Source organism: Rattus rattus, chromosome 3, assembly GCF_011064425.1.
Source record: "Rattus rattus isolate New Zealand chromosome 3, Rrattus_CSIRO_v1, whole genome shotgun sequence".
Classification (NCBI taxonomy): domain Eukaryota; kingdom Metazoa; phylum Chordata; class Mammalia; order Rodentia; family Muridae; genus Rattus; species Rattus rattus.
Genome location: NC_046156.1, coordinates 98468661 through 98482959, shown reverse-complemented (window position 1 = coordinate 98482959; position 14299 = coordinate 98468661). Strand labels below are relative to the sequence as shown.

Here is a 14299-nt window from a genome sequence, read left to right as displayed (position 1 = left end):
ATATTAAAGAAATGTTAATTTTTGGAATAAAACTGTGATTCTAAGAATGTTGAAATATAATATCTTCATTATGATCTTAATTAAGTTTTAATTTTCATAGTTTTTCTTGTACACTCCCACAATGATCCTGTGTCATAATAATGTTACAAACATAAATGCATTTAAAAATACGTTAAAAGTTTCTTAAAGGAAATTTATAGCAAATAGGAATTACATGTACAATATACAATGATGGCTTATATAATGATAAATTTAACTACAATAAACTGTTGGCTTAAGTTGACAGAACCTTCTAAAATAAGATAACCTAAAGTGGGATAACAGCTAAACATAATGTAGGGATTTGCAGGATGGCCCTGTGAAGAATTTGCCTGTATGGAGAAGTCCCTCCTGCCTCTGCCTCAGCCTCCTTCTCCAGTGCTAGAAGTAAAGGTGTGTGAAATCGTCCCAGTTACCAATGGTTTCTTTAAGTTCACAATTCCATTGTGCCACCTAACAGAACCGCCAAGTGAGGTTAAATATCCCAATACCACACAGCTGCGTTCTGTTGCAACACATCTCCAATTCTCCCAAGCTCATCAGTTCTTAATGAGGCTCCAATCTAATAAGGAGCTGTCCATAATTCTTCCATTTTATAATAAGACCATGATTTTTGTCATAATTTTATTTTCTGTCTATGTCAAACTCGGTAAGTTTTAACTGTCCTTCACCAAATGGTCATCTCTGGAGCTGTTGCTTCAGAAATTCCTCTCATGTGGCACAATCGTAATGTGTGTATGTTACTTTCAGATGTATCGCAACACTGACTAAATACACAGAATACAGCTGTGTGGTATCGCGGTATTAACCTCACCTGGAGGTTCTACTAGGTGGCACAATGGAATTTGTATTTGAAAACGTTTTACAAAATTAGTGAGCTCTGGGGAAGATTATTTTTCTTATGTTGAAATATTTGTGGTAAAATATTTACATTCAGAAGTATAGCATAGTAAATATTAGAAGAGTAGAACTGAATGAAATATAACCAAATATTGAAAATTATACCAGATATTTTTTAAAAAGGCAGGCTTCAAGACATGAAAATCTGAAAAAAAAAACCTATCATTAAAATCCCTAGGACACTCAAATTGGGTGTCAAGTGCTTCTGCTTCATGCATCTGATGTTCTTACAAAGTAGCACGCCCCACTGGCGAACCCGAGCATCCCTAGTGTCTCCTCACCCTCGCCTGCTCCAGAGTTCTTACAGTTTATACTTGAAAGTTTTCACCTGAAAAGCTCCTACTTCCAACACGGGTGTTGTTCCTTATTCAGGCTCCCCTCTCCTCTTCCCCACTAAGCCTGAATAGAACACGGAAACAATCCACCAGCTCCAAACAGCACGTAACAACCTTCACACTTCCCTATTACATGTAAAGCATGGGAACAAGTCTTTTGAAAGAAACAGTGTAGCATAAATAAATAAATAAATAGAAAAATCAAGTGTGTTGCAAAAGAAAATATATGTACTATCATTTAATGGACCAATTAACAGAAATAGAGAAACAAAACCAACAAAATTTCTACAACAAAATTAACTTCCAACTCTGTTAAGAACACTAATAGGCAATTTAAAATCCCCAACTATCGTGCTCAAAACAGTGTATGTAAATATTCTTGGCAGTCATACTTTAAAACGTCAGTATTTTCACGGCGTGAAATTAATTTAAAATAAGCTAAATTGAGAGTTATAATAGTACATACATAACACGTTTGTGAGTTACTAAATTTATTTAACATTTTATTAATAGAAATATTTGACACTAAAATTTGAAAAATATTTAGTAATGTGGATATTTCAAACCTCTGCGAATTTTAATAATTTATTGCTATGCTACTGTGCAGAATGATCATTTTTGTTCTATACAAAAATGTAAAGAATTCAATCATTATATTAAAGTAAATATAGTTTCCTACATTTCCTGACAACAAATGACAATTTATATTATGCTACACAGAAAGCATTGTACTTAGTCTTTCATGTACAGAAGCACCCTCCCTCCCTGTCTTAAAATAAGACTGCAGTTTACTAGAGTTTAGTGTACATTGCTACAGGAGACTGGCAGACAAGTACTAGGCCTTCTTCACAGATCATGGACTCTTTGGGTTGCTATTCCCAGGCTCTGTCCTTGGTTTGGTTACTAAGTAGTGCTACAAGACCCCAATGCTGAGCTGTCCTTTTGCACTGTTCCCAAATGAGCCTGCTTGCCTGTAACTTGCTGCATGAATTCATCAAGAACACGGGTAGTTATGCCTGGGGGAAGTGAATAGTGACAGTGTGTTGTAGCTAATATTTTAAACTTCAATGCTGTTCCAATGGATGGAGTGAGAAGAAGATCCACATAGGAAACTCATGCTACTGATGAGGTAAAGTCTTGAACCAGTTCAGAGCATGCCTTTACTAATAGAAGTGTTAACAAAGCACAGACATATGGCAAAGGTGTGCTCCGGGGCTTCCAAACAGTTTCTTATGAGAAGGAGCAACGTAAGCTCTTCTGACAAACAGAGACCTCCATTCCTTCCCATCATTCAAGTTACACCCAAATAGACTTGCTTTTACCTAAGACAGATCCACAAGTGCTAGTCAGGAGTACTGCTCCTCAGCTATTGACACCCCAAACCCTGAACTAAAGATAGCTATTAGATACAAACTGCATACAGCTTAACACTGGTCTATTGCATTTTTAAAGGACATCCAATTTCAATATTAAATGCTTTCCAAATTGACAATATTAGTATTTTTTTCAATGTTTTATAGAGAAAGAGAAATAGATATTTTAATGGCAAATTGGTAAATAATATCATACTATTACGGATAAATTTAACAGCTTACTATTATATAAGATTTAAAGATATGAACAGCATATAAAAAGTAAAAAAAAAAAAATAGTTGTAGTTCTTCTTAAAAGATTTCACCAGAAATACCTGAGAAATACTCTAATAAAAATACATAGGAAGATCCAAATACTGGTAAATAAAAGAGACTGGAATATAAATCTAACAAATGGCTTTAAAGTACCTGTAGGAGAAACTTGAAAATCTGTCTGTTCCTTGTATCTGAAAGGGCTGGAATGCTCAACTCTTGTCATTACAAAATATAACCACTAGGTGGAGGTAAAGAACTTACAGTTGGTGATGTAGCTGCTGAGAGCAAAGGTAAAATTCCTCCACAGGCAATGATGATGTTGTCTACCATTTGGGAAATGAGGTGAATTGTGTTATGTACAAAAATAATGTTCTCATTGCTGTTGACAAAATCCATTACAGACTTTGTAGAATGGCTGAAACAGAAAAACACGTTTATTTCCTTTGTGTAACTGTAAGAAGCTTACATATCTTATTCAACATAAAAATTGTAAAGTGAAGACAATTACAAAATATAGAAGTGCTAGACAAATTTAAAATGCAATTATTAGAAAAATACAACTCAAAATTCACTCATTTTATCAAAAAATATGTCTGCAAGGTGTGTGTGTGTGTGTGTGTGTGTGTGTGTGTGTGTGTCCATGTATATTAAACAAATACAATATTCGTGTTCTTTCTTGGTTTTTAGAATAATCACTATACGCCAAGGTTGGCCTAGAACTCAGTATGCATGTAGCCCAGGATAGTACTCCTCCATTTCACATTTCTGATTATTAATCGTGGCTCTGTGCATTTAAGTAAAACTAGTTTGGCTGCATTTTGTTTCTTCTGCGTTAGGAGGCAGACCAGCTAGCTGGGAGCCTGGGAAGAGGAGGTTCCAGTTGTGGTTCTAAGCACACCTTTTACCACCAGGAGGAAATATGAGGTGTGAAGTATTTCTGGCAGAAGCTCAAGAATTACTGAGAATGAAAGGGAAGACCACAGGGTGGGTCAGGGGCAGGATTTTTCATATAAAACACACACCGAAAGTGCCAAAGACATACGCTGCTTTATTGTGGACAGATGTTTTACTCTATACTCAAACTAATCTTTTTTTAAAAAATTTGTATGTGCTTATGTTTGGAAACCCTCATGAACATCAATAAAGAGAGCAGAGACACAAAGAAAATTGGGCAAACCCCCTTTGTATCCCCCACATCAACATTCCCATCAGCAGCCACGGTGCCTTTCATGCTGTTGACGTTCCTTAGCCATCTCAGGTACAGAGCATGAGCAGCAAACACCAGCAGTGAGTCTGTGCTAGCTTACGAACGAAGTGCTCAAGGCAAACGCAGAACCACCTTGACAGACATGCTAGCGGCTTCCACAGCAGCATGCCATCTCCCGCAGCCACTCCCCGGGTTCTGTCTCATGCACGAGTGGGCCTCACCAGTTACTGAGTTATTAATCAGAAGTGGTCCACATAGCCTAGTCATTAGAAATTTCTCTTTGGAGGGTGTTTTACATATGAAAGTACAAACTGATGAACAGTATGGGAAAAATTTCTTAAGGGCCTTCATTCAAGAGAAAAAGATGTTGGTGAAAAGAAAAAATAAGGCAGGGAGAAGAGAAAGAGGGAGAGGATGGAGGGAGAACAGGAGTCGGTCTGCCGTTTAATATGGACAACCTCAAGTAACAACCTTCAATCCTCAAGGAAAATAAGGAGAAGTAGGAGAAGCAGGGAAGACAGCTCCAGTCTGAGGGCTGATATAAATCAACATCCACTACTTATTTATACATATAGGTCCCAAGGACAGACATGTTATAGGCTACTTTAACATTTTATCTTGGTACTGTTATCATATTGTTACCGAACAATAATATAGCTCATAGTATTGACTTTAACGAAAGATGCAATTACAGAAGTATAAACCACTACTGATCTTTCTTTTTTTGTGTAGTGTAAACAATGCCAGATTTTAAAATTCTGCCTTAATTCTCTTAAGTGGAATTAATCAGACTCATAAAAGTATATTTTATATAAATATTTGTCTATCAAAATTTAAATATTTAATTTTGTAAACAAATTTAATTTGTAAATTTTATTTGATGACATAAATTAGTTAGTTGATACAGTAAATAAAAACATTCATTTTCTTAGAATAGAATTGGTTCAGTGGTAAAGAGCACTTTTTGTTCTTTCAAAAGATCTGGATTCAATTTTAATTCCCAACACACATATGGTGGCTCACAACTATCTGTAAGTCCCAGTTCCAAGAGATCCAACTCTCTCCTCTGACCCCAGCAGGTACCAGGCCATGCACATGGTACACAGACTTACAAAGCAAAACACCCACACATGTAAAATAAACATTAACATATATTCATTTTCTTAACTAAAGGTCATCGAAATGTAGAAAAACAAAACAAAAAAAAAAACACAACAAAAAACAAAACACGAGTTGTACCTTCTCCACACATGCACATCTGTCTCTAACGCAAACAGCAGGTCAGTGAGAAGCCGCTGGTGCATTGGAGACCACTTAAACTCAGGAATCCGAAACATGGTAGTCCGGGGGCCGGGACTGAACTGGCGCCGCTGCTCCTCAGTCATTGGCATTCCTCGAAATCCTAAATCAACTCTGAGATCTCGGTCTTGCTGGGTGGAAGACCGGCCCTGTACAGCCTAAATAAAGGGAAGTGGAGCACCAAAGAACTGTTAGAGTCAAACAACAGTGTGCATGACAGAGTGAGAAGGAGCGTACATGTGAGGCCTTTCAAAGCCCTGCACAGAAACCCTGCCCATCTGAAGGCTCATCACAAGTTGGACTTCTGGTTTGACACTGCACAATCTAGGCAAGGACATCAAAGGATAACACTAAAGTTCTTACTAAAAACCAGATCTTCTGTTCCTAATCACCGGATCTTCATGCTAGCAAAAGATGCCCTCTGTGCAAGAAAGTACGGATGCAATAAGACAATAGATACATGTCATCAGTGAACTATAACTCAAAACACATGGTGGGAAGAAAGATTACTGAAGGGGAGTCAAATTAACTCCAAAGAGCATTTCATTCACAGTATTTCAATACAAAATAAATACACTGTACAACGTAAGAAAAGGAGCTGGGAAAATGCCTGCACATCCTCAACGAAAAACAGGCAAGCCTAGTGATTACTGTGTCCAGTAAGTGATGATCTGTTTTCCTTTATTTGAAATCTGTACCTTATTCAATACTCCTTCTCCATGCCAATTATCACTGTAGTGTAACAGCCACCAAAATGGAAACTGACAGTTAACAAACAAAATAAATGCACCATTCCCACAGACAGAATACATCACCCAGTATTCTTCCTGGAGTACAAAGACAATAGTGAGTTCTTCCTGGCTTAGTCTTTCCAGTGTAGGAGGAATGGGAACATAAACTTACCTTCAATAGGATTAAAAAGGCAGGGACAGAGTCCATAGGGCTAACAAAACTCAAATCCTCAACTGTCAACATCACATTAACTCATAATCACAAAGTATCACTTCAGTCTAAAATTAAGTAGTCATAACTCAAACTGTCCTAGAAGACAGTGTTTACAGCTTTGCTACAGCAGCCAAAACCACAGCAATAACATTTGTCTAAGCGACAGGCAAATGTTAACAGGCCTAAGCAGCTTCCTTTTTAAAAATTAATTCTATCCCTGTATTTGTTTGTAAGAAAGCTCACTGGTAGTAATTCCAAATTTTCTCAGCTACGTTACCTGCCTCAGAGTGTATTGTGTATTGTGAATCTGAAAATCTACCACAGTGCTGAGAGCACAGTGGTCGTTGATTGACAACAATCTCTTTCCTATCATTCACTCATCTGTTCGGGCTGGATCTCTTCTGTTATCCCAGGAACAACACTGGCCTAGAGCACAAGGTTAGAATAAATATCTCAAGTACAGAGGTGTAAATGTAGTCAGTTATACACTGTAGGCATGGGCAAGACCTCAGCGGTCATATTTTAATTTACTACCATGTCTAGTATGACAGGAGGGTCTGAGGCCAGAGGTAGAGTAAAATTAGAGAAAGTGGCAGAATTGGGAATATAATTCAGACACTTGAATGTAATATATATATATTTCTACATCACACGGACTTAGGTTTAGTCACTCGAAGGTCTGTTTTGCAGCTAACAGCTCAATGCCTATCTCATGTTTCTTAGTTTACTTCTAGAACTCCCAGAGGATAGCTTACTTGTGTTGTAGCAGTTGTCTGGATTTTTCGGATTTCTTTCCCTGATTCTTTGCCATCATCAGATCGCTCGGTGTCTGAAATTATACTTCCTGCATCGATATTTGGTACAGTTTTGCTATTGGAAGACTCTGTTTCCAAAGTTGTGGCAGTCATTTCAGCATAGTCTAACCCTTTAGTTGATGATGCTAACTCTCGTTCAGAGACACTGCTCACTCCATCTGACGTCGTATGAATTCTGAAGTCTTTCTCTTCCATTATGCTTGATGTGCAAGTTAACTCTACACTCGCAGTCATGTGAGCAAGCAACCCAAGATCATCAGTGACACCAAGATGCACTTGGGTGTCTTGAATATTTGGGATGATGTGATTGCTAGAAAGTTCTGGAAGTAATTTCTCTTCTTGTTTGGGTAGTTTATCGAAGAGAAAGGATGTGCTACTGTTTGGAAGTTCCTCCTTTTCATCTGCTAGTGTGATCAATGGGCCGTTGTCTTTCTCTTCATTTTTTTTAATGATACCCACACTTCCATGCACATTGTTCTGGAGTTTCTCAACAGCAGCACTATAAACATTATCCAACAAGGACTCTACCTCCACAAGGGCTCCATTCTCCCCGCCCACCAGTGTCTCTGGTGACAAATCCATATCATCAAGCTTTACTTCAGTGGCCTCCACTTTCTCTGCTTTTATGTCAACTAGAAGATCATGCACTTCGACATGCACTCCACTGCCAGGCCTATCAGAACCTCCAAGAATATCATCCGATACTTTGGTGGACATGAGCAAGTCTCGTGTATCTGTACTGACTGGGTAGTCTGTCTCACTCTCTGGGCTCTGGCTTTGGGAAAGGTCTTCTATCTCCCGGATTTCCATCCCTCCTTTCGCTCCTGCTGTCTGTGATGAAAGACCAGAGATGGTGCTCACATTCCCCTTCTTTCCCTTTTTAATGTTCTCCTCCTCTTGTCGTTGATACTCCTCATACATTTTGGCTAGGTATTCTTTGTGTGCTTCATAAGTAACCTACGAAATAAGAGAACATTGAAGTATCATGTATAAGCAAAGAGAAAGGCAAAAAATAAAAGCAATAAAATTACAATAATATAAGCAAAAATGGTATGAGGAATTTTAAGATGCAGTTTTATTAAATAATTTAATAAAAGACAGTTTTGTTATGTAATTGGAAACAATAATGAAATACAGTAATACCTTGCTCCTTGACTTGTCTCTAACCACATGGGTAACTGTAATACAAGGGCCCCTTTGTATAGGTTAAGTATCCAGCCTTAACCAACTTTCTATGATCTGTAAACACTGTTTAGGCTTAGGACTAGTCAGATGATAATATTCAACATTAAAACTACTATTACTGTGACAGCTACTGCAGTATTTTGACCCATTCCAACCACTGCTGAAAGTCCCTCAGATGGACTTGCAAACATAAGACATTTATAAGGCACTGTATCAGTTTTAAACATAGACAGATGTCTGAATTAGAAACATCAGAATGTGTTCTGTGCAAAAATTTGCAATGTCTTTTTGTTATATTAAAACTTATTAAAGCAATGAAAATGCAAGGTGTGTATGATGCAAAATGTAAGACTACAACAAGCATAAATTCTTGTAAATATTTTTAGTATTAAAAAAAATCTTCCCTTATAGACACAAAAAATTAATTTGTATTGACCTGACTATTAACAAGGTGTTTTGGTTGACCTTTCTTTAAAGAGTGACATTAGGGTTGGGGATTTAGCTCAGGGGTAGAGCGCTTGCCTAGGAAGCGCAAGGCCCTGGGTTCGGCCCCCAACTCAAAAAAAAAAAAAAGAACCAAAAAAAAAAAAAAGAGTGACATTATATGAAATCTGTTTCCTACAGAAAAGTCTCTCCAATCATGGGGGTTGGCAACCTCTTGCCCATGGGTCATAATCTGCTTGCCATCTATTTTGATAAGTAAACATTTTTTGTAATACAACTCTGTTAACTGAAATACTTTCCCTCTCTGCTTTCACACTACACAAATGAGTTGAGTAGCTTTATCAGAGGCAGACCAGAAAACCTAAAACATGTATTATTTGGTCTTTAAAATCATTTTTCTAATTCCTGTTAAAAAATAACTTCATGGGTGTGATGGTTTGTATATGCTTGGCCCAGGGAGTGGCACTATCAGGAGGTGTGGCACTGTGGCCTGGGCTCTAAGACCCTCACTCTAGCTGCCTGGAAGTCAGTCTTCTGCTAGCAGCCTTCAGATGAAGATGAAGAATTCTCAGCTCCGCCTGCACCATGCCTGCCTGGACGTTGCCATGATCCCGCCTTGATGATAATGGACTGAACCTGTGAACCTGTAAGCCAGCCCTAATTAAATGCTGTCCTTTTAAGAGTTGTCTTGGTCATGGTGTCTGTTTGTAGCAGTAAAACCCTAACTAAAACAATGAACTTTCTAAACCACAAAACCTAACTGCAACATAACCAAACAACCCAATTTTGTATGTTCATGTTTCTTCTGTGATGCTACAGGTTGAAGAATCACAGCTTTGAATTACAGAACATAGCATGCACATACATGCACTACTTTCCTTGCCAAAGATAAATTCTATTTAACATGGAGAGAGAGAACTTAGAATTAAATGTTAAAACATGCTATATGCAGTGGATTGAATAAGAATGGTCCCTGTAAACACATATATTTGAATGGTCAGTCGCCCAGGAGTACTTGAGTAAGATAGAAAGGATCAAGAGGTGTGACCTTGATGGTGTAGATGTGGCCTTATTGAAGGAAGTGTGTCACTGTGAGAAGGCTTTGAGGTTTTAAAAGCCCACAGCCGGCTGGTCCATTGCTTACTGCCTATGGATCAGGATGTAGCTCTCCCTCAGCTCCTTCTCCAGCACCTTGCCTGCCTGCCTGCTTGCCACCATGCTCCCCTCAATGATAATGAACTCAACTCTGAAACTGTAAGCAAGCCTCAAATTAAATGCTTTCTTTTGTAAGTGTTACCTTGGTCATGATGTATCTTCATAGCAACAGAACACTAACTACCACAACACAGTTAAAAATATTATTAAAGGTGCACACCTTTAATCCCAATACTAGGAAGACAGAAGCAGAGTGGCCTGTGTGAATTGAGACCAGTCTCAAATGTTAGTGTACATAGCAAGTTCCAGGCCACCCAGAGCCAAATAGACACTGAATTAAAACAAATTATCTATCTGTCACTGTCACTGACACTAAGATGCCTTCCTCAGTTACCTTGGGCGCCTCATTTTTTGAGACAGCATTTCTTACTGACTTGGGATACGTGGTTCTGGCTAGAGTGACTGGCTGGCCTGAGAGCTCTTGAGATCTACCCATCCTGCTCTCCAGCACAGAGGGTGAAGTGTGTGTAGCCATGACGGGGCTCCAAATTCAAGTCCTTATGTTTTTATGAAAAGCACTTTATCTGCTCAGCCACGCCCCTTTTGAATGAATTTATTATTCATTTTAGAAAAAAAGGAATAAGGTTACTTCAAAAACATCTTTAAAAGTACAACTCAAGGGTTGGGGATTTAGCTCAGTGGTAGAGAGCTTGTCTAGCAAGCTCAAGGCCCTGGGTTCGGTGCTCGGCTCCGAAAAAAAAAAAAGTACAATTCAGCTACTATTTCATAAAACATACTTCTAAGAATTAAGTATGGTTTAGTTAAAAAAAACAACTGGCCCTCATGCCTGCTATAAACATATATAGTAAAATTCCAAATTAAGAGAACATGAGATGGCTCATTAGGGAAGGTGTTTGCCACCAAGTCTAAAGACCTGAGTTCAATCCCTGTAACCTATAAGTGTAAGGAGAGAACCAACTCCCAGAAATCATCTTCTGGCTTCCACAGACTCAGCATATACATATGTGTACACACACACACACACACACACACACACACACACACACACACACACACACACCACCCCCATCCCACCCCTCACACAGACACTTTAATTTTTGTTATTAAAACAAAATTCCTAATTTACAAACTTCATTAGTTAACTGATCTTAAACCACCTTCAGGCTCTATAGTTTCACCAAAGGGCAGAAAAAGTACCAAGTCAAAATCAGGATAGAGGAATGAGCCATGACTGAGAATGTCCACCAGGTGGCACCAGATGACAGTTTATAGCCATTTACTCCCTTGCTGAAACTTCAATGACAGAACATGATAGGTCCCTGTTACCTTAGAATGGGCTATTGAGAGTGTATCCACCCAGACTCTCCAGCCTCCCCACTCATATTTTATTGCATGATACAAAAGAATCCGGAAAATGTTGTAGACCATCTCAGTAATCTTCTGTTCCTCAGAACTTTTTGGATTGATATACCCAAGAGAAAACATCCAATCCTGCCACACTGAACACTGCAATAAACATCTAAGAAGAAAAGAGAGCTCATTAAAAATACCATAATTATAATTTACTACTTTAAAACTTAAATAAAATTATGAAAATATAACCTGACTACACTATTATTCTCTGCATTCTATATTCTATAACCTCTATCAATTTCTTGCTTTATTAGAAAAATTGAATTATAAATCAAAATCACTTCCAACTCTCCTGGCCAGATACAGTTTTTGTTTCTGAATTTTCTCAGCACTAATGCACTACTAATCTTCAAAATGCACTCAATTTGCTCTATAGGCACCACAGTGCTTCACACACAATACATAAAATTTGTTAGAAACTTAGGAAATGACCACAGACACAAATCCATGGACTCAGACTATACATCATGTCTGAGCTGAGGAAACTTAAATGCACGGCAGGAAAACACCGCTGAATGTGAACAAACCCAACACACTGAGGATTAATGACACTGTTGCTGACAGATAGGTATGAGGGATAGTGACTACATGCTAAGTACAAAAGTGTTTATCTGTATATTCATATATATATACATATATATATACATACACACATATTAGGACAACTAAATAAAAGCATACACAACTGATAAAAATATGATGAAATAAATTAAATCTAAGAATCACATTCCTTCTTAAAATGATTTAAGAGACCATAACTACATATTTGAATTTTATATTCAAAAGTGAATGAAAAATAAAGAACATAAAAAATATTCAGCTAGGATAAAAACCAGGCTGCTTACCTTCTATTTTCACGGCTATTACTGAAAAGTTTAATCATGTCAGATAAGAACAACCGACGGACTTCCATCAGTTCTGCACTTGGTGTTGAGTTCTTTAACAAGGTTGCCACCACCTTAAGAATCACTATACACAAACAAAATCTGAATTAAAACTTAAAAATATAACTAAGACACACCACATTCACTAATTTTCAACTCAATGCTTAGCTCTGACAGTAGAGTTGTAACTGTCCTAAGATGGGGACCCCAGAAGGAATACAGTTAAGGAAAGGTCTGATTTAGTCCCACACGGCACCAAATAACTACCACATAGCAGTGAAGAGTGGCATCTGCTTACTTGGGTTCTGAATTTTCACTGTAGAGTCTGGCTCTGGGTGTGGTTTATGCACAACTTGAGTACAGACTTGCTCCGTCAGGATCTGAAAGATGAAGAATTTGAACTTTGTTTAGAGAAAAAAAATCATCCACACAATATAGCTTTAGTAAAGAATCTGTCAAAGATTTTCAATAACTTTAAATCAAAGGAAATACTCTCACAAAAGAACTTTCTAAAGTTACTTATGTACTTAAACTCTAAAGTCTATTTACCTCAAAATTTACTTATAAAGACAAAGGCCAGATACCTTATCTATAGAAGGAAAGAATAATTAGCTAATATTAAATTTGCTCGGTTTGAAATATGCTTTCACTATGCACTTTTAAGACACCCTTGTTATGAATTATAAATATTTGATGTTTTATGTTAACTTAAAAAAATCAGTAACTGTTAACAAACTTACGCCTCATACAGAAAAGAAATCTAAAATTTATGTTTCTAATTTTGACTAAAATATAGGCTTAAAACCCTCAAGAAAAACCAGACATTTTGGTTATTGTCCATGCTTAGCACCAGGAGCTAACACGCATCAGGAGTCATTGTGTGACAGAATGGATAACTCAGTCACGTACAGATAGTGAATGTGTGTGGCTGCTCACGTAGTCTAGGTTTAACCATACTTGTCTCATTGTTACATCTAGCTACCTGTCTCTCTATATGCACAAAACGAGATGAACTCCACTTACAGCTAACATTAAACTCTCAATACTCTTTTAAAAAACAGTTCAACACAAAATCAATACCGTAAGAGAGGCAAAAAAGAATCAGTGTTAGTTTTGAGACTGGCTATGCAGAGCAGTAAGGTAAAGCACACTGGAGAGAATTAAGTGCAGATACAGGGATGATGACTTCTGAGGAAAAGAGACTTCTTTTGCTTTTTTCTTGGACTCAACAGAGGGCAGAAAATTTACATAGATGAGATATAGATACCAAAAATTATAGAATTGAAATCGGACACTGGTCTATTATTACTTCAGTGATAAATACTGGGTAGAACCACCTGCACCCATTCCTTAACAATGAACAGTGGTAACATAAACAGTGTCAGAATGCTTTCCTAACAGTGGATTCTAAACACAAATGGCTACATGAGCTGCCATGTGAAATAAAAAAATCTCTTAGGATAACATATACCAAAAAACAGTGACTGGTTCATTCCTAAAAAGGGTTTCTATACCAATTTTCCCCAAAAGCCCAAAATATAAGATTCTAGATCATCGTTGTTATAAATATGATGATACTTGCGAGGAAAACACCAGGCCATGTTCCCCTATGATGAGAGTTTTCAAACCTTTCTCAAGCACAGAGAACAAGTTGCATTTTACAGGAAACAGAATTTGCTGATTTTTCTGTCCTATCTAAAAGCTCTGCTCTGTTCATGTGACACTGTATTGTAATGGTGGGGCATATCCATAAACCTGCTATGAAGACTGCAGGGTTCCTGTGGGAAGCACTTTCACGACTGTAATGTACTCACAGATGAAAGGTTTATACAATATATTTAGGAAGTGACTTCAGCATTTGTTAAGAAGCAGTTGTGTGCCCACACACTGCTTCATGTTTGGAGGTGGGAACAGTTGTTAAGTGCAGCTACATTTCTAGCATCAATTTACTTAATTAATGTTCTGCAGACAGGCATAAATGCATGCCTCTATGAAGCAATAAAACATAGTAAACTGTCATTAAGAACCT

At 37.6% G+C, this 14299-nt stretch overlaps 1 protein-coding gene across 3 annotated transcripts in view; it reads right to left on the bottom strand.

Moving 5' to 3' along the window:
* The window catches only part of Nbea (neurobeachin), a 532117-nt gene that overhangs the window by 349741 nt on the left and 168077 nt on the right, over window positions 1–14299 (bottom strand). The window contains exons 19-24 of one of the 3 annotated variants that reach the window (XM_032898369.1): window positions 12569–12650; window positions 12232–12355; window positions 11300–11492; window positions 7109–8125; window positions 5349–5566; window positions 3164–3317 (exon numbers count right to left, since the gene is read on the bottom strand). In XM_032898369.1, the coding sequence (XP_032754260.1) occupies window positions 3164–3317; window positions 5349–5566; window positions 7109–8125; window positions 11300–11492; window positions 12232–12355; window positions 12569–12650 (1788 nt within the window). Of the gene's footprint in view, window positions 1–3163; window positions 3318–5348; window positions 5567–7108; window positions 8126–11299; window positions 11997–12231; window positions 12356–12568; window positions 12651–14299 lie in introns of those variants that run through there. The other 2 variants (XM_032898367.1, XM_032898366.1) reach the window with 2 other exon arrangements.